The 18,662-nt window shown below is 40.3% G+C and overlaps 1 protein-coding gene across 5 annotated transcripts in view; it reads left to right on the top strand.

Annotated features, from left to right (window-relative positions):
• The first annotated feature begins 358 nt into the window (after nucleotides 1-358).
• Nucleotides 359-18,662, top strand: part of KRAS (KRAS proto-oncogene, GTPase) — a 41,845-nt gene continuing 23,541 nt past the window's right edge. Inside the window, exons 1-2 of one of the 5 annotated variants that reach the window (XM_040234579.1) lie at nucleotides 359-549; nucleotides 4,342-4,463. In XM_040234579.1, coding sequence (XP_040090513.1) covers nucleotides 4,353-4,463 — 111 coding nt within the window. In that variant the 5' untranslated portion in view covers nucleotides 359-549; nucleotides 4,342-4,352. Of the gene's footprint in view, nucleotides 563-4,341; nucleotides 4,464-18,662 lie in introns of all 5 variants that reach the window. The other 4 variants (XM_040234578.1, XM_040234580.1, XM_040234582.1 and 1 more) reach the window with 4 other exon arrangements.

The following is an 18,662-nucleotide window of genomic DNA, read 5'->3' as shown; positions in this document are numbered from 1 at the left end:
GCCTGGGGGCGGGCCCCGCGTGGATCCGCCGGCGCCCCCACTCGCGCGCGCCGAGGCACCTCCCAGAGCCAACCCCTCTGCCACTACGCCGGCCGCGCGTCCCCACCCTCCAGCGCCCCAGCCGCCCGCTTCCTCCGCCGCGCCGGCCCCCGCTCCTCCTCCGCCGGCCTGGTCCGCCCCCTCCCCGGCCCGGGCCGGCCCCCTCCCTCTTCCCGCGGCGCTAGCAGGCTCGGTCTTCCCTCTTCCCACACCGCCCTCAGCCGCACTCCCGTCTGGAGAGGAATCGAGCGCCGAGCGCATCGATAGCTCTGCCCTCTGCGGCCACCCGGCCCCGAACTCATCGGTGCGCTCGGAGCTCGATTTTCCTAGGCGGCGGCCGCGGCGGCGGAGGCACAGCGGCGGCGGCGGCGGCGGTGGCGGCGGTGGCGGCGGCGGCGGTGGCGGTGGCGGTTCGGCCAGTACTCCCGGCCCCCGCCATTTCGGACTGGGAGCGAGCGCGGCGCAGGCACTGAAGGCAGCGGCGGGGGCCAGAGGCTCGGCGGCTCCCAGGTGCGGGAGAGAGGTACACAGCGGACCACCCCTCGCGGCTCCTGCCGGGGTCCCGACCCTCCTCGCCGGCGCCGGGAGGGGCCGGCGGCGAGTGAATGAATTAGGGGTCCCTGGAGGGGCGGGAAGGGGGCGCGGGTGCGGGGCCTGGGCGGGCGGGCCGCCGGGCGGACGGGGCCGGTTGGGGGGGGCGGTCTGCAGGGGGAGACGCGGCGACGCGGGGAATGAGGAATGGGCGGTGCGGGGCTGAGGAGGGTGAGGCTGGAGGCGGCCGCCGCTGGGGCTGCTTCCTGGACGGGGAACCCCTTCCTTCCTCCTCCCGAGAGCCGCGGCTGGAGGCGGCCGGGGAGAAACTCGCGGGCCGGGCGGGCCGCCCCTCTGGGCGGTCGGGTGCGGTGGAGGTTACTCCCGCGGCGCTCCGGCCTCCCCTCCCCCTCGCCGTCCTTCCCTCACCCTCCTCTCCGCTCCCGCACCTCTTCTTCCCTTCCTAGTACTGGGCTGCCTCGGTTGCTGCCTTCTCTGCTGCATCTCTCATCTCTGGGACGAAGGTATAAACTTCTCCCCCAAGCGCAGACTGGACGGCTTGTGGTCCTTTTTCAGTGTGTAGGGCGGATAGATGAGTAAGAGGCGAGGTCGCCTTTTGGAAGCGCAGGGGAAAGTGCTTAGAGACCACTGATGGAGGTTATTGTGTTTGGAAAAAATGCATCTGCAGCCGAGTTCCTGACGGCTCCCCTCCCCCCGTATGGGCTGTGACATTGCTGTGGCCACAAAGGCGGTGGGGGAGGTAGAGATGGTGGTGAAAGAACAGGTGGCCAACACCCTGCAACGTAAAGCCTGGACTTCGTGTAAAGGAAAAAGTTAATCCCAGAAGGTCTGTTTTGCTTTGTCAAGTTAAAACACACATAGCAAACCCGCACGGCAGAAGCAGGGCTCTTTTCTTGCTAGTTGAGCGTAAACAGCAGTAGTTAAAATTGCACGTGAAGTTTAATTTGCCTGTTTTCCTTTCCCCCATGCCTTCTGTATTACCCTTATGCGTACAAATTGGACCCCCAGCCCAGGAGTTATTACAGTACTCCTAAGCGGTTCCCAGGCCCTTTTTTTTTTTTTTTTCAAAAGCGACCTACAAGAGAAGTTAATTGTAGCAATCTGCCAGCCAAGTGCCTGAAATACTCTGAGGCATGTGCAGTGGTGCAGGTGAAGTCCTAAACTGGCCTTCTTAAATCTTGATATCCAGCAAAACGAGAGGGTAAGGACAAAAAAGCATTTTCTAGTTTTTACTTACTATACATGTTACATTTGTAATGGAAGAAAAAATTGTTCAAAAGAAATTACAAAGGGAAAAAATTCTGTTCATAGTCATCTCAGAATCAACCTTATGAGTGATGTCATTCTTAGGTGACTAAGGTCCAAAATGCTGACTCGAACGTGTAGTGGACTAGAGACGTCAAAAATGGTTGATAGCAGTACTGTTTACTTTAGACTGTATCGGTCCACAGGCATTCCTGGTTTTAAGAGACAGTAGATTAAGTGATAATTCATTTTTTTTAATGGTCAAAAAAATGAACATTTTTTGCCTGAATGAAATGCTCAGTTCTGGTCCCAGTTCCACCCCTTACTAGTTTATGTAGCTTTGGACACAGGGAACTCCTTTGGCCTGTGATTTTCCATGGGAACCCATTTCTCTCTAGTGGATTAAAGAAACTTGATTTTTGAAATCCAGGTCAAAGATTTTTTTCAGAAATAACCACTGCATAAAAAAGTAGACCACAAAGTGTTTGGTATTGAGAATTCACGTGTATCTGCAAGCTAAGCACTAATCCAGTATTTGTCCACAATCTTCCCTAGACTAGCTCACATAGTGGCCATAAGGACTCTTCAAAATTACTGAAGATCCCAATGTGGAGTGTGTCAGTATTGCCACAACAGAAATTAGAATGGAGAATTAAACAATATTAATTCATTTAAAAAAAGAAATAATTAGCCCGTTACTTGGTAACAGAAATAGAATATTTAATGAAAAGTAACTGTTTTCCAAAACAAATGCAACAATTAGCGAGAAGAGTGGCATTGTTTCACACTTTCACAAATCTCTCTAATTGTATGGCTTCCTAGAAGATAGCTGGATCCTCATAGCTGCTTCTGTAGTCAATGTATTGTGATCACAGGTCTGGAAAATTCTACTGTATACACTTGTGAAAGAATAAGAGTGGGAAGGGTAAATCACCTCATACCATTATCGTCAAACCAGGTTTTGCCTCTTGGACCCTCTCCAAAAGTCTTAGGTACCCTGGTGGGTTCCTATACCACATTTTAAGAACTACTCTTCTAGGCTATCCAGATTTTATTGGAGGGGTGGGATGGCAGGGAACTAGAGGATACGTTTTGGTGTGATTATCCTCACCTATCACATTTACTAATGCCAGTATTAGGAATGATAAGAGGGAGCAAAACAGGACGTAATGCATGTTGGTGGTGGCCCTAGACAAGCCTCGGTGGCACAGAGCAGGCCCATGAGGAACTGTGATACAGCAGTTGCGGGGCCTGTCTGCTCTTTGGGAGTGGGTTCAGGAAGTAGAGCCAGAGCAAGGATGTGGTGGGGTGGTGGAGTGCCTACTGGGAAGATTCTTGGTCTTCAGTAAGTGGGATGCTGCATGTGTATAATGTTGTATGGTATATCTGCACTTTCATTAATCTGGAACTACTTACCATGTAGTACATTACTGGACATTGACTACCAGTTCACGACTTAAATTTGTAGTAATGTAGTTATTGAGGGAAAGGAGGTTAAAGTAGATACATTCATTTCAAAGAGTTTGAAACTAACTAAAAAAATATTGTCTGTGTTGGTGCTGTTAAACCTTACCTGTTGTTGATATTTATTGCTACTGTTAGGAGTTGATATATGACAAGCAGAGAGTAAAAGTCATGTGGGTTACTGTGATATAACTAACATCTTTTAGAAATTCTCTCATTAAAAGCATGCTTTTCTTTAAATATTATTTAATTCTATTTTCTGGGCAAAGTGCTATTCTTCAGCGCTAATAATAGCATATATTGTGATTGATGATCAGATGATCTATGCTGAATAGTTCACAACTCTCAAAGTTCTCTTATTTTTTACACCATTATTTTCCCCAGCAGATAATTTACAGATTACAATGTCACCAGATATTGTCCTCATCTGCTTGGCGTCTCAGTTTTTATTTTCCCAGCATAGCGTCTAGCTTTGACAATCCTCCTGCCTCCCCAATTTGATTCTTGCTAACTGTCCTGGAGAACGACCATGATGATGCTTTTAAAAAGTTTTCTATAGCTGTCGGCTCCAACAGAGACACTCAGCATATCCACTTGTAACTCTTAGGGGCCCACATCAGTGAGGAATACTGTGGTGGTAGCTGTCAACAAGTTCTATGCGGTGGGTCCACAGGACATAGAGCAGCACACTCAACACTTGTCCTGAGCGAAGCCATGGCTTGCTCTTTCGAGAGCCATTAACTGCTGCGGAACAGCAGACTGCTGGCTCTTCAGATAGAGCAACCTGAGCTGAAGGTAAAAGAACTGTGCACTCTGAATGCATTGTTCTCAAATGCTGATGAAGGAGTTTGTAAACAAACTACAATTCATTGCAATACACATCTGTAGTCAACTGGTGTTTGCTTGAATTTTGTGAAGTATTTTGAAAATAATTTTCCATATAAAGGTGAATTTGTGTATTGATAGAGCATTTGGGTTACATTAACCTCATGTGCGGCACATGTTCTAATTTAGTCACATTTTCGTTATTTTTATTATAAGGCCTGCTGAAAATGACTGAATATAAACTTGTGGTAGTTGGAGCTGGTGGCGTAGGCAAGAGTGCCTTGACGATACAGCTAATTCAGAATCACTTTGTGGATGAATATGATCCTACGATAGAGGTAAATCTTATTTTAATATTATGCATATTGACTTGTGCAGGCCCATCCTTTGGGTACAAAAAATGGTTTCTCTGATCATTTTCTCTGACTACTCATTATAAGGCAGTTATACTAATCATACTTTTACTACATTAACTGAAATGTACGTGGGTTTCCCAGCTTTGCTTTGATGTTATAAGTAACCACAGATACGAGAGCCCAGCCCATCTTCTCTCAGGACAGTAATACTGTGACGTTCACTCTGTATTAGTGTATGTGTATTTGGATCGGAAGTGTATTGCACAGTTTTCTCAGAGGATGAAAATGTGAGTTTACCTCTTGTCTGTACGATGAGACATATGTAATAGTCATTTTTTAAAAAGTGGCTTTTGTTTTTAAGGGGTTTTGGGTTTTTTTTTTTGGTATTTTGATGTCACATGTAGAAGTTGACACTGGTGATGTATAATCACTTGATAATTAAAAGCATTTGTTTAGTAGTATTTTCATATTTTCTTTTCACGTTGAAGTAGTGGAGAACCTACAACTACCTGATGCATTTTAGAAAGCTCATTCTTTGCTTCTGTGGATATGTATATCAGCTGATATATAAGGGTACCACCACCAATCCTTACCTTTGCTTTTCAGCCCTTTTTCAATTTATTCAAGGCAGTGTTAGAAATTTTTTTAAATTACAAATTGATTAATTAGTAGTTTTCAGACTTCTTCAGTCTTATGAAAATGAACCAAAGGATGGCTAACAGCAAGATGATAGAATAAAGACCTGGCAGAGAGCTTGAGAGAGCAGGTAGTATTCCCCACTGCCTTCTGGCAGAACTGTACTCAGATGCTTGGAAGCAGATAAGGATTTATTTAATCCCAAAGACCTGCAGGAGAGACTGGCACATAACTGTCCTTTTAACTAATTTCCAGAATGTATTTATTAGCATATTTCTTGCATAGTCTGAATCTTCCTGTTAAGTTTAACCTAGTACCAGCTCATTTTTTAAAATAGATTTATGTTGTTAGATTATTTCTTAGACTTCTTTATTCCAGGTTAAGCAATCCTAATCCTTTAACTTTTATTCTAGATCTGATATTACCAGATTTTTAATCAGCTCTGAAAAATTTCCCAGAACTTTCTCAGAGTCCCAAGCTGTAGAGTCTAGAGCGTCAAAATGCCTTGTTAGGTACTATGTGTGTAATGTTTTAAAAAAAAAAAAACCACCACCTTGACTGCACTCAGGTAGTTTCTGAGGACATCGTTGGCCATGGGAAGATGTCTGTGCAGTGTAGCATTTTGAGGATTTAGTAGATAACTGTTCATAAGGAAATGTCAAATATTTTTGCTACTGCAGGGAAGAAGATGAAGAAAAACACCCTTATTGGCAAAGATCTGAGTTAAACACAGAATCAACTTTTCCATGGCTTCCAGGTTTAATCATTTTGCATCAGTAAAAAGGAGAGTCTAACTTAAGTGGCCCACCTATGTAAGAGTCACTGTATTTCCTCTTGGCAAGTCAGTTCAGTGCTGATGGGTTTATGTTTTACTTTGAGGAGGATTAAATAGTTCACCTGTTCCTAAAGCCAGCATACTCCACCATTTAAATTGGAAGTAAAAAGGAGTTTTAATGGAATTTAAGTTAAGCAAAGCACGGTGGTTTTCCTGGGATTCTCGAATATGGTTGTAGCAGAAGTGCCCATCTTCTCTGAAAAATCGGAGGAATTCCATTATGCTCTGTTTCCTATCAGATGTCAAGAATGATATATTAAGAATGTGATTTTAAAAAAAAGGTTAGGAAACCTTTTGGTCAAAATTGTTTAAGTGTAATATAAATTTTAAATAAAGCTAAAAGGCTATCCTTTATTTGGGGGGAAGAAAAAGCTTATAAATTCAAACCCATTAACTCTGATATGATTTCTGCCAAATCAGAAGACTTGACCCAGGGAAGCATTGATTACCTGTGAACTTTGAAACTGACGTCCGTCACTGGAGTAGTCACCTGGGAAAAGGTTTCGGAGATTGTCTCTTATCTCCCAAGTGACAGTGAGTCTCTGAGGGAACTGACACATTAAATTCTTAGTGTAGTTCAACTAGAAGAAAAGCAGGAGAATCCAGTTGTTTATTTTAATAAACAAAAATATGTGACATTTTTATAAAAAGTTGAAGAATAGTGAGCATCACTACTGCTAAAGTTTTTGATTGGTGGACAGTGTAGGTCAGAGAAAATAAGAGAGGACGTAGACTTGGCACATTTGGAATTCTCATCAGTTTTTCTCCCTTAAAACAAGGGGAAAGAAGTTTAGAGAAAAATTTCTAATTAAGTAATGCCTTATTTTCTAGTTGTTTAGAATTTTCAGAGATTTATATTGTAAGAAAGGTGGTCATAGTTTCGTTTTATTGATAACAATGGTCTCTGAGAGGTTGTAACTTGCTTAAGGATACTTAGCTAGTAAGTGATAGAATTTTAAGTTTTCTGAGATCAAGTTAAGCAGAATTTCCACTGTTCCCTTTTATAGCTTTTTAAAAATGAAAAAACTGCCCTTCAAGGTAAGAAAATTAATATTGGAGGCTGATTCGGATTTCCCGATATATCAAAATTTGAATCAGCATACTATCTGATGGCATCCTAATGGCAGAGATTGATACAGAATTGGGTATGATGCATGGATGGAGCATGTTTACATCTGCATGATAATCACCTATGCTGAGAAGATTTTATCATTATCTTTTATGAAGCTCATCTACGAGTTCTGAGAGAGAACGAAAGACCTTTTTAGCGGTGCAGGATTATTAAAAACTCAGTCCTCAAATACAGTACTAGTCTAGAAATAATATGTACTTCTATAGTTTGGAAGTCATGGTTATTATAAAAATACATTCTCTGAGATGTGTTTTCTAAGGTAAAATTTGGTGGAAGCAGGAAAATGGAAGTAGAGATTGGAAGGATCAGGTGGTCAGTTAGCAAATATATAACAAGTATCTACTGGATATAATATAAAAATAGATATAAGAAGTATTTTCTCCCGGGCTCCAATTCATTGACATCTGCATGCTTCTGTTAATGTGATATTTATAATTCAGTCTCTGATGAAACAGTTCTTTCCTCAATAAGAAGGAATGGATTTGTAATTGGATTGATTGGTTCCATCTTTAGCACTCTGAGCTGCTTATTCACCAAGATATATCAGTTTCTCTTTGAAAAAAAAAATTTCCATGTTAATTGTGTAATTTACTTGCTGATTAAGGTATTTAAACTTTAGAGAATTAAATCAGTATTAAAGAGGAATTTAAGAAAAGCACTGTTTAATGATATAAGCTGTTAATTTTCTTTTTTCTTTCATTCCTTTCTTTTTTGTTAAAACAAAACACATGTATCAGTAGTTACTAAGGAGGAATGGGTGGTGACTTTGCCCCTCATGGGACATTTGTCAATCATCTGGAGACAATTTCTATTGTCACAACTTGAGGACGGGGACTGCTACTGGCATCTATAGTGGATAGAGGTTGAGGGTTCTATTAACCTGCCTGTAGTGCATGGGACAGCCCCTCCCCACCCCCCCCAAAATGATATGGCCCTAGATGTCAGTAATGCCCAGGCTGAGACCCTAATACGCATTACATACAGATTTATACATTCTGTAAGTTGTGAAATTCAAGTCTATGAGAGTGGTTTATGTTAGATTTTTTTTCTTTTAACATAGTATAGATGGAAACGTTTCATTTTCTAAACTAGCAGTATATTAGCTTACTCTGGAGTTCTGTAAAAACATTCTGTTGTTTTTAAAACAAGGTACACAGCAGTTTTGTAAATGCCTTTCTTTCTCCAAGGCTGTGGCTTCTCTTCAACCACCCCCCCCCTTTCAACTGAGTGCCCTCTACTGGTCAACTTACTTGCTTTTATAATACAAATTGAAATCCTAAGTTTGGATGTTTTTTCTATTTAACCTGTGGGTATGAACAATTTATAACTATAAATTGTCTTATTTTACATAATGTTTTAACAATCTAAAGTATCAGTTTTTCTCTGCTAGTATTAAGATTACTGTATGGACTAGTTGCTGCTGCTGCTAAGTCACTTCAGTCGTGTCCGACTCTGGGCTAGTTAGGCGTAAATAAATATGTGGGTGAATATTTTTAACTAAGAGTGGAAAAGCGGCAGTGTGAAGAAAACAGGGCGGTGCCCTTGTTAACATTGATTGAGGCTGCTTTGTCTCAGGGGACAAGAAGTGGCACTTTAGGTCTATGAGTTTCTTTTGGTGCACACAGGAGGTACCTCACGGAGTTCAAAGCTTAGTGATGAATTTCGTGGGGTGTTAGGAATGGCCTATTCAAAAGCGGCAAGCTGAAAGATAACATTATGTGCAGTTTTATAGGACTGTAGAATAATTGAGAGTACCTTATTGTATTAATTTGTTTTTAGAATAAACACAAAATTCAGGTACTGTATTTAGGTCAACTTAGAATATTTCTTTAATAATAACTATTTATTGAGACCTGAATGTTAAAAATTATTGGGCATGTTTTATTCTAACTTGGGAGTTTTTATAAATACAAAGCTTTAAAAACATTCAAATGAAAGTTAGCAATGGAAATAAAAGGAAAACTTTTTATGGTTTGGCATCTCATAAGATTCTGGTTTACCATGTAATTAATTTCTTAATTCCATAAATATTCAGTGCCTACTCAGTACCATGCAGCTTTCCTAGGGTCTACAAATACATTGAGAAACAAAAGGGACCACCAGTTCATTGCCGTTGTGGAGCTTATTAGTCTTAGATATATTTGGAAGCAGATCTACTGTTTATAGACAGTAATCCTAATTAATGTAACTTAGAGGCTTTATGCTTTAGGAGGGCAATAGATTTCTTATATCTTAATTATATTATCTCATAGTACCTAGGTTTATGGAACAGTTATATTATTGTGATCTTAATAAAATTTAAAATGGGTAGTAAAAATAAAATATTTGAGAGGATTAAATAGGGATACAGTACTTACGTTAGGTAATTTATGAACTTTCTATTTGGAACATTTCAACATGCGAAGAGTTGACTCATTGGAAAAGACTCTGATCCTGGGAGGGATTGGGGGCAGAAGGAAAAGGGGACCACAGAGGATGAGATGGCTGGATGGCATCACCGACTCGATGGACGTGAGTTTGAGTGAACTCCGGGAGTTGGTGATGGACAGGGTGGCCTGGCGTGCTGCGATTCATGGGGTTGCAAAGAGTCGGACACGACTGAGCGACGGAACTGACTGAACTGAAACCCATGGAAAGGTAGTTAAAAAACTGTACAGTGAATACCTCTTACCTTTAAACTACACATACTTGCTTTATGTGTGTATCCCTCTCTATGAGCACCCATAAGTGCTGAGTTACTTCAGTCATATCCAATTGTTTGCGACTCCATGGACTGTAGCCCCCCGGCTCCTCTGTCCATGGGGTCCTCCAGGCAAGAATACTGGAGTGGGTTGCCATGTTCCCCTCCAGGGGGTCTTCCCAACCCAGGGACCGAACCTGCTCTCTTACGACTCCTGCATTGGCAGGCAGGTTCTTTACCACTAATGCTACCTGGGAAGGCCTATGTACACACACATACTTGAATACATATTACTTATGTTTGCTGAATTCTTTGAAAATAAGTTGCTTATGTTGGGACCCTTTTCCTCTGGATACAGGGGTCTGCAAACTATGACCTGCCTGTTGGCCCAGTAAAGCTTGTTTCTGTTTTTGTCAAGTTTTATTGGGGCATAGCTGCTTGTAGTGCAGCTTTTGCACTACAGTGGCAGAGTTGAGTGGTTGCAAGAGACCAATTACTGTCTAGTCCTTTTTGGAACAAGCTTGCTGACTGTCCTCTAACAGCAAGGATAATTTCTTGTATAACTCCAGCACAATGACAAAATTTAGGAAGTTCAACACTGATAAAAAGTCTGATATATACTCTGTAGTCAAATTTTATCAGTTTCCAGAATGTGCTTTTAGCAGTTTTTTTCCCCCGATCTCAGGATCACAAATTAACTGTCGCATCTCACAGTCTGGAAGTTTCCCAGCTTTTCTTAGTCATTCATGACAGTGGCACATTTTGAAGAATTCAGGCCAGTTGTTTTGTGCAACATCTTCTCATTTAGTTTTGTCTGATGGTTTCCCTATGGTCAGTTTCAGATTAGACATTTTGGTAGAAATACTTTGAAAGTGATGTCATACCCTCCTTGGGGTATCACATCAGGAGGCACAATATGCTGGCTTGTTGCATTATTAATGGTGTTATGTTAACACTGGTTAGTGACTAATGTCATAGCTATCTCATATCTATCAGTTTTATCTCTGTGAAGGTATCTTTAATTCTTTGTAATAGGTACTCTGTGGGGAGATGCTTTGAGACTGTAAATATCTTGTTCTCCAGCATACTTGTACCCAGTGGGTTGTAGCATACACTGATAATTCTCACCATGTTAAACTACCACCATCTTGACGGCAAAATGGTGGGTAATCTGACTCTGTCATTATTTCTACATTTATTAGTTGACAGCTACCATTAAGTAAGGGTTCTCTTTTGTCTCTCCCCTCTCTTTATTTATTTGGTTTGTATTTATTTGTATCAGTAGTGACTCAAAAGTTCTTTTTTCATTTGATGTTTTAAAGTCTGTTCCTGTAATCACTGATTTTATGCTCACGTTTATTTTTGAGATGACCAATGAAATTGCTTTTAAGCTGGCCTCTGTATCTTATTGACATGTCTCCATCAGTTTTTGAACTCTTTCTTACTTTCTGGCACAGTATATTCCAGGTTCACTTTACCTGTCCCTATCTTGGACTCAGCCGTTTGTCCAAAGGGCCCTAATTCATTTTAATAGGGAATGCTGTTTAGACATCAAGACCTGGATATTGGGTGTGCTTGTTGCTACTGGGATGTCACTGCTTCTAGACCCATTTCAACGGACAGAGCTAAGAGGTAGATTTTATTTGAAAATCATGAGTTCATTCTTCCTCCGTATCTTTCTTGCCTATATGTAAATTTTGAATATTAATTAATCAACATTAATTAATGTTAAACATTAGACAGCTGTGGAAATAAAAATGATAATGTCAGTTAACACAGATTGAATTATTTAACATTAGGTTAGCTTTTCTATTTGTGGCCTTGGGATTAAATATTTTTCTCCACTAAGAAAAGTAGGGATTCTTTTCACTTTTTCAAAACGTTCGTAAACCATTTAGGAAAAAGTCGAGCTGTTTGGCTACATGGAAATTAAGACATCTTTAACAAAAATACAAGACAGATGAAAACCTGGGAAAACTATTTGCATCATCTATCAAGTCAGGACTTTCTTCTGTATCTGAATTAGAAAAAAGCAAACATCCAAAAAGATAAAAACGGGGGCGGGGGTTGGGGCTAAACACACAAATAGCCAACCTATCCACACTCACACAAAAAGTAATGTAGAACCATGTTAAGGGATACTTCATTAATATGGTAATGCAAGTCCAAACAATAACTTTTTTTTTTTGCCTGCACTCTGCAGTTTAGGGTATCTTAGTTCCCCAAGCAGGGATTGAACCCATGCTCTCGGCAGTGACAATGTGGAGTCTGAGCCACTAAACCGTCAGGGAATTCCATAAATAACATTTTTTATTTTCATGATGGCTGAGATTAGAATGATGGCACACCTGGAAAGGTATGGAAAAATGTGTACTCTTTATGCTGTAGTGGGAACATACATTACTGTAAACTTTTCTGGAGGTCATCAGTTTAGCAATACATATCAAAGTGGAAACCACATGTCAATTGATCCCACTTACAGAAATTTACCTGAAAGATTCAATTGGATAAATGTTTAAATGTATATCCAGGAGTGTTTATTGCACTGTTTACAATTTTAAAAGTGAAAATAATCTACACATCTAGTAAGGAATGGGTGAAGTAAGTTACGGTATGTTTATGTAAATGATATTACACAGTTGTTGGAAGGGATTAAGTAGATCTGTATGTACTGACATTGAAAAATGGTTCATTATGTAAGAGAAGCTGTATCATAGCCCTTTGTATGAGAATATGTACATAAAATATGGTAGGACATATGCCACACTCTCCGTAGTATTTTTTTTTTTAATGAGTATATACTGTTTGAGAGGGAAAAATACGTCCTCATTTTTGAGGGAGAAGAGTCACTAGAGTATTAGGTACTATTAGATTACTTCATATTTATTTTCTTCCCCCTTTTTAAAACCTTGAGGAATTGAATAATACAGATGTATTAGAGATAAAAATATACAAAGAAATTGGTATTAGGCCAATTAAAGAATAGCTGAGAGGTACATAATTGAATATATGAAAATTATATTGGCATTCTGTAATTATTAAGATTGGATCCATGATGGAGCCATTCTGACCTTGGCATCAAGTGATAATTTGTAGGAGAATGCCACATGACTTCAACAGGTTACAGGTATAGGCTTATAATATCCTTATTTTCAAAATTTTGTCATTCAAATTTTCCTTGAGTTTATTCAGATTTTTGAACTAGTTTTATCTCTTGGGCATAGTACCCATTTTATTCTCTAGTCCTAAGCTAAGAGTCGATGGGTTTTTATAATTTCAAATATCCATTATTTGAAAGAAGTCTTTGTTTTCTTTATTCTTACTTTTAATGAATGTCTTAATCAGAATTCTGCTGTGAGAACAAGCTCTTTTAACCCTTGCTCCCTAATCAATACAGAAATCCTTCATAAACCTCAGAGTTTTAGCTCTTTTTCCCTGGATCTTATCTAGCTCCATTATATTTATTTTGAAATACAGTGAGTGGTTTTGGGAAAAGTAGTCCAGGTGTAGATGTTCAGTTAGCTTTTTATAGGACTTTTCAGTTTATAAAGGAATTTTCGTGGTCTTTAATTCTAACCTGTATACAAAGTCCTGTGTATTATTATTTACCCACTTTTATAGCTAAACGAATGAGAGCTTAGAGAACACTAGAGATTAAGTAGTTTGTGTATACTCACACACCACAAGTGGCCTTCCCTGATGGCTCAGTGGGTAAAGAAGATTGCCTGCAGTGCAGAAGACACAGGAGATGTGGGTTTGATCCCTGGGTCGGGAAGATAACCCTGGAGAAGGAAATGGCAACCTACTCCAGTATTCTTGCATGGGAAATCCCATGGACAGAGAAGCCTCATGGGCTACAGTTCAAAGGGTCACAAAGAGTCGGACATGACTAAGCGACTGAATGCGGGCACACCACAAGTAAGTGGAGTTCTGCAGCGGCCATATATGCAAGGTTCAGGAGTATATCTCTAGTTTGGATGACTTTGGCCGTGAGCATCAGACCTGTGTGTCAAAGCTGCCTGCAGGTCATAGCACCAGAGCAACCTACAAACATATGAAATTCAACATGCCTCAGATTGAACCCATCTTTTCCTTTCCCCTTCCTCTTAAGTGCTCATCTCTAAACAGTTAGCTCTGCCATTTAAAACAGTGGAAATATAATTCACATAACATAAAATTCACCCTCTTGGAATGTACAGTTCAGTGGTTTTTAGTATATTCACAAAGTTACGCAACTATCATCATCACCCTATTTAAGTCTATACCAATTAGCAGTTATGACCCAAACCCTCCTGGCAACTATTAATCCATTTTCTGTCTCTGGGGATTTGCCTATTCTGAATATTTCATTTAATTAAAATCATGCAATATGTGGCCTTTTGTGTTGGTTTCCTTCATGTAGGATAATTTTTCAAGGTTCATCTATGTTGTCATGGTTTGATACTTCATTCCTCTTTATCGCTGAATAATATTCTCTTGTATGAATATTTGTTTATGTAGTCATCAGTTGATGGGCATTTGGATAGTTTCCTCTTTTGGGCTATTCTGAATGACAGTGCTGTAAACATTGCTGTAAGGGATATGTGAAGGTTTTTCTGTCCGTTTCACCTGTTAAATATTTATTAAAACTGTTTAATCTTCTCCATCTTACTACTTTTGCTTCCTTCAGGTTCTTGTAAAAGCTTCTGAACCTCATCTTTCAGCCTCTAGTCTGGGCTCTTTCTATAATTCGCCATAATAATGCTGTGAACCATAATAATAGTGAATCATGTCAATTTGATCCTCCCCCTACTTAAAAACCTTTTCATGACTTAGTATACAGTGAAGTTCAAAACTTCTTAATATGGCTTATTAGACCCTCCATAACCTGGCCTCTGCTTGATGGTGCAGTTTCACTTCTAATTGCCTATAGTCTCTTAGAGGGACTTCTTGATTCCATGTACTGAGCATGCCCCTTCATGTTTCTGTGCAATCTCTATGCCTTTCTGCCTAGAGTGGTCCTCCTGTCTTTCTTAATTCATATAAGCAAAGTTGATCTCTTCTTTTATTTGCCATCTTGTTCTACATAAGGCCTTTTGCATCTATTTCATTGAGTTGTAATCATGTGTTTACATTCATAGCTCTTTCACCAGACCTAGTTCTTTGAGGTTATAAACTTTATTAATGCCTGGCTCAGTATGATACCTAGTAGATTTTTAGTAAGTGTTCCTATGATGCAAGGGAGAAAGGAGTAGGTAGGTCTGAGCAACTACACTTTCACTTTTCACTCTCATGCATCGGAGAAGGAAATGGCAACCCACTCCAGCGTTCTTGCCTGGAGAATCCCAGGGATGGCGGAGCCTGGTGGGCTGCAGTCTATGGGGTCGCACAGAGTTGCACACGACTGAAGTGACTTAGCAGCAGCAGCAGCAGCAGGTGGGAATGAACTAATAAATAAGCCTGTGTTGGTATGTCCCAAATTCTTTGTTTCTGTATTGTAATTCTAACATACCAGGCTATTGTATGTTTCTAGCTGTCTTTGAGAACTAGCTGTGTACAACCACTTTTGATGATTTATAACCAGTGTATGGAATACACTTCCATGATAACTCAGTTGGTAACGAATCCACCTGCAATGAAGGAGACCCTGCTTTGATTCCTGGGTCAGGAAGATCCACTGGAGAAGGGACAGGCTACCCACTCCAGTATTCTCGGGCTTCGCGTGTGGCTCAGCTGGTAAAGAATCTACCTGCAATCTGGGAGACCTGGGTTCTGGGTTCATGTATGTTCTTACACATACATCATTCTATGATAGAATCTTTTAGAAGGGTAACAGAATACTTGAGCATTGAAAGAGTAAAAGTTTCTCAATTTTTTCTGTTGGTGTTACAGAGCTGTACATGAAAAATACTTCAGTTCAGTTCAGTCGCTCAGTCATGTCCGACTCTTTGCGACCCCATGAATTGCAGTACACCAGGCCTCCCTGTTCATCACCATCTCCCGGAGTTCACTCAGACTCACGTCCATCTTACAATAGCACAATAAGAAAATCTCACAAACATTTCAAAAGTAAATCCTCAAAGAATACATTAGCTGACATTTCCAGCAGCCCAGTTCATATTTACAAGAGCATCTGATGGAATCAGCAGCATGAAGATGGAGATTAAATGGGATAAGGCTTGTAATATGCTTATCACAGTATCCTACATATAAATAAGGGTTCAGTAAGCCTTGGCTGTCGTAATTACTATTAATAGTAATATGATTACTCTTAGTAAAAGTTAATAATTTCTTTAGATTTTGTGTTTCCTGTAAGATGTCTTCTCATGACAGGGTTAACTACCTTAGTGGAAAACTCAGCTGAATATGTTAGAAGATGAACATACTGAATAACTTGATTACTGTTAATTATAATAGAAAAATGACAAGATGAGGTCCTGATAGTTTATCTCATTCTTGAAAGATTTATTCCTAACTTTCAAATTCCTCTGTTGGGTCTACATATCAGTTTCTACACGTAAAACAACACTTGAAGGCACTTTAATAAGTTGGAAGACACTTTAAAAAACTTCAGTTGGTTCAGTTCAGTCACTCAGTCGTGTCCGACTCTTTGTGACCCCATGAATTGCAGCATGCCAGGCCTCCCTGTCCATCACCATCTCCCGGAGTTCTCTCAGACTCACGTCCATCGAGTCCGTGATGCCATCCAGCCGTCTCATCCTGGGTCGTCTCCTTCTCCTGCCCCCAATCCCTCCCAGCATCAGAGTCTTTTCCAATGAGTCAACTCTTCGCATGAGGTGGCCAAAGTACTGGAGTTTCAGCTTTAGCATCATTCCTTCCAAAGAAATCCCAGGGCTGATCTCCTTCAGAATGGACTGGTTGGATCTCCTTGCAGTCCAAGGGACCCTCAAGAGTCTTCTCCAACACCACACTTCAAAAGCATCAATTCTTCGGCACTCAGCCTTCTTCACAGTCCAACTCTCACATCCATACATGACTACTGGAGAAACCATAGCCTTGACTAGGCGGACCTTAGTCGGCAAAGTGATGTAAAGCACCAGGCTGAGCTCCCTGTGTTAAATGGCAGCTTCCGCTGTCTATTTTATATGTGATAGTGTGTGTATGTCAGTGCTGTGTTCTCAATTCGCCCTACTCTCACCTTTCCTGACTGTGTCCATGTATCCACAAGCCTGTTCTCTATTAGCGTCATCAGTACTACTTTTCTAGATTCCATATAATGTGCGTTAATATGTAATAATTGTTTTTCTCTTTCTGATTTATTTCACTCTGTATAAGAGGTTCTAGGTTACTGACTCAAATTCGTCCCTTTTTATGGCTGAGTAATACTTCATTGTATATATGTACCACATCTTTATGCATTCATCTGTTGATGGATATCTAGGTTGCTTCCAAGTCCTGGCTATTGTAAACATTGCTGCAATGAACATTGGGATACGTATGTCTTTTATAATTATGGTTTTCTCAGGGTATATGCCCAGTAGTGGGATTGTGGGGTCATATGGTAGATTTATTCCTAGTTTTTTAAGGAATTGCTATACTGTTCTCAGTAGTGACTGTATCAGTTTACATTTCTGACAGCTATGCAGGAGGATTCCCTCATCTCCACATCTTCTCCAGCATTTATTGTTTGTAAATTTTTTGATGATGGCCATTCTGACTGGTGTGAAGTTTGTAGTTTTGATTTGCATTTCTCTGATAATGAGTTTTTGATCTGTGGTATTGGAGAGGACTGTTGAGAGTGCCTTGGACAGCCAGGAGATCAAACCAGTCAATTCTAAAGGAAATCAGTCCTGAATATTCATTGGAAGGACTGATGCTGAAGCTCCAATACTTTGGCCACCTGATGCAAAAAACTAGCTCATTGGAAAAGACCATGATGCTGGGAAAGCTTGAAGGCAGGAGGAGAAAGGGAAGACAGAGGAAGAGCTGGTTGGATGGCATCAGGGACTCAATGGACATGAATTTGAGTAAACTCTGGGAGTTGATGGTGGACATGAAAGCCTGGCATGCTGCAGTCCCTGGGGCTGGAAAGAGTTGGACGGGACTGAGCCACTGAACTGAATAATGAGCAGTGTTGAGCATCTTTTTTGGTGTTTATTGGCTGTCTGTATGTCTTTGGAGAAATGTCTGTTTAGGTCTTTGCGCATGTTTTGATTGGGTTCATTTTTTTGACATTAAGCTGTATGAGCTGCTTATATATTTTGGAGATTAATTCTCTGTTGGTTACTATGTTTGCAATTATTTTCTCCCATTTTGAGGATTGTCTTCATCTTGTTTATAGTTTTCTTTGCTGTGTAGAAACTTTTAAGTTTTACTGGGTCTCATTTGTTTATTTTTGTTTTTATTTCCATTAATCTAGGATGTGTGTTAAAGAGAATCTTCCTGCGATTCATGTCAAAGAGTGTACTGTCTATGTTTTCCTCTAAGAGCCTTATAGTTTTTGGCCTTACATTTAAGTATTTAATCTCTTTGAGTTTATTTTTGTATATGGTTTTAGGGAGTGTTCTTAATTTCATTCTTTTACATGTAGGTGTCCAGTTTTTCCAGGACAGCTTATTGCACCACTTATTGAAGACACTGTCTTTTCTCCGTTGTATATTCTTGCCTCCTTTGTCAAAGAAAAGGTGTCCATATATGCGTGGGTTTATCTTTGGACTTTCTATCTTGTTCTATTGGTCCATATTTATTTTTTTGTGCCAGTACCATACTGTCGTAGTATAGTTTGAAGTCAGGGAGGTTGATTCTTACAGCTGTTTTTATTTTTATGAGACTGTTTTATAGTGCCTGCATATGTTTACAGTGGAACGGTTTATTCATTTGTTCAACTACTGAATACCTACTGTGTTCAAGACTGACACACAGGGTATATAACAGTGAATACAACAGATGCAGGCTGAG

The sequence above is a fragment of the Oryx dammah genome, unplaced genomic scaffold (genome assembly GCF_014754425.2).
Source record: "Oryx dammah isolate SB20612 unplaced genomic scaffold, SCBI_Odam_1.1 HiC_scaffold_29, whole genome shotgun sequence".
Classification (NCBI taxonomy): Eukaryota; Metazoa; Chordata; class Mammalia; order Artiodactyla; family Bovidae; genus Oryx; species Oryx dammah.
Note: the sequence above shows the minus strand (reverse complement) of the source record. Positions and strands in the feature narration are given on the sequence as shown.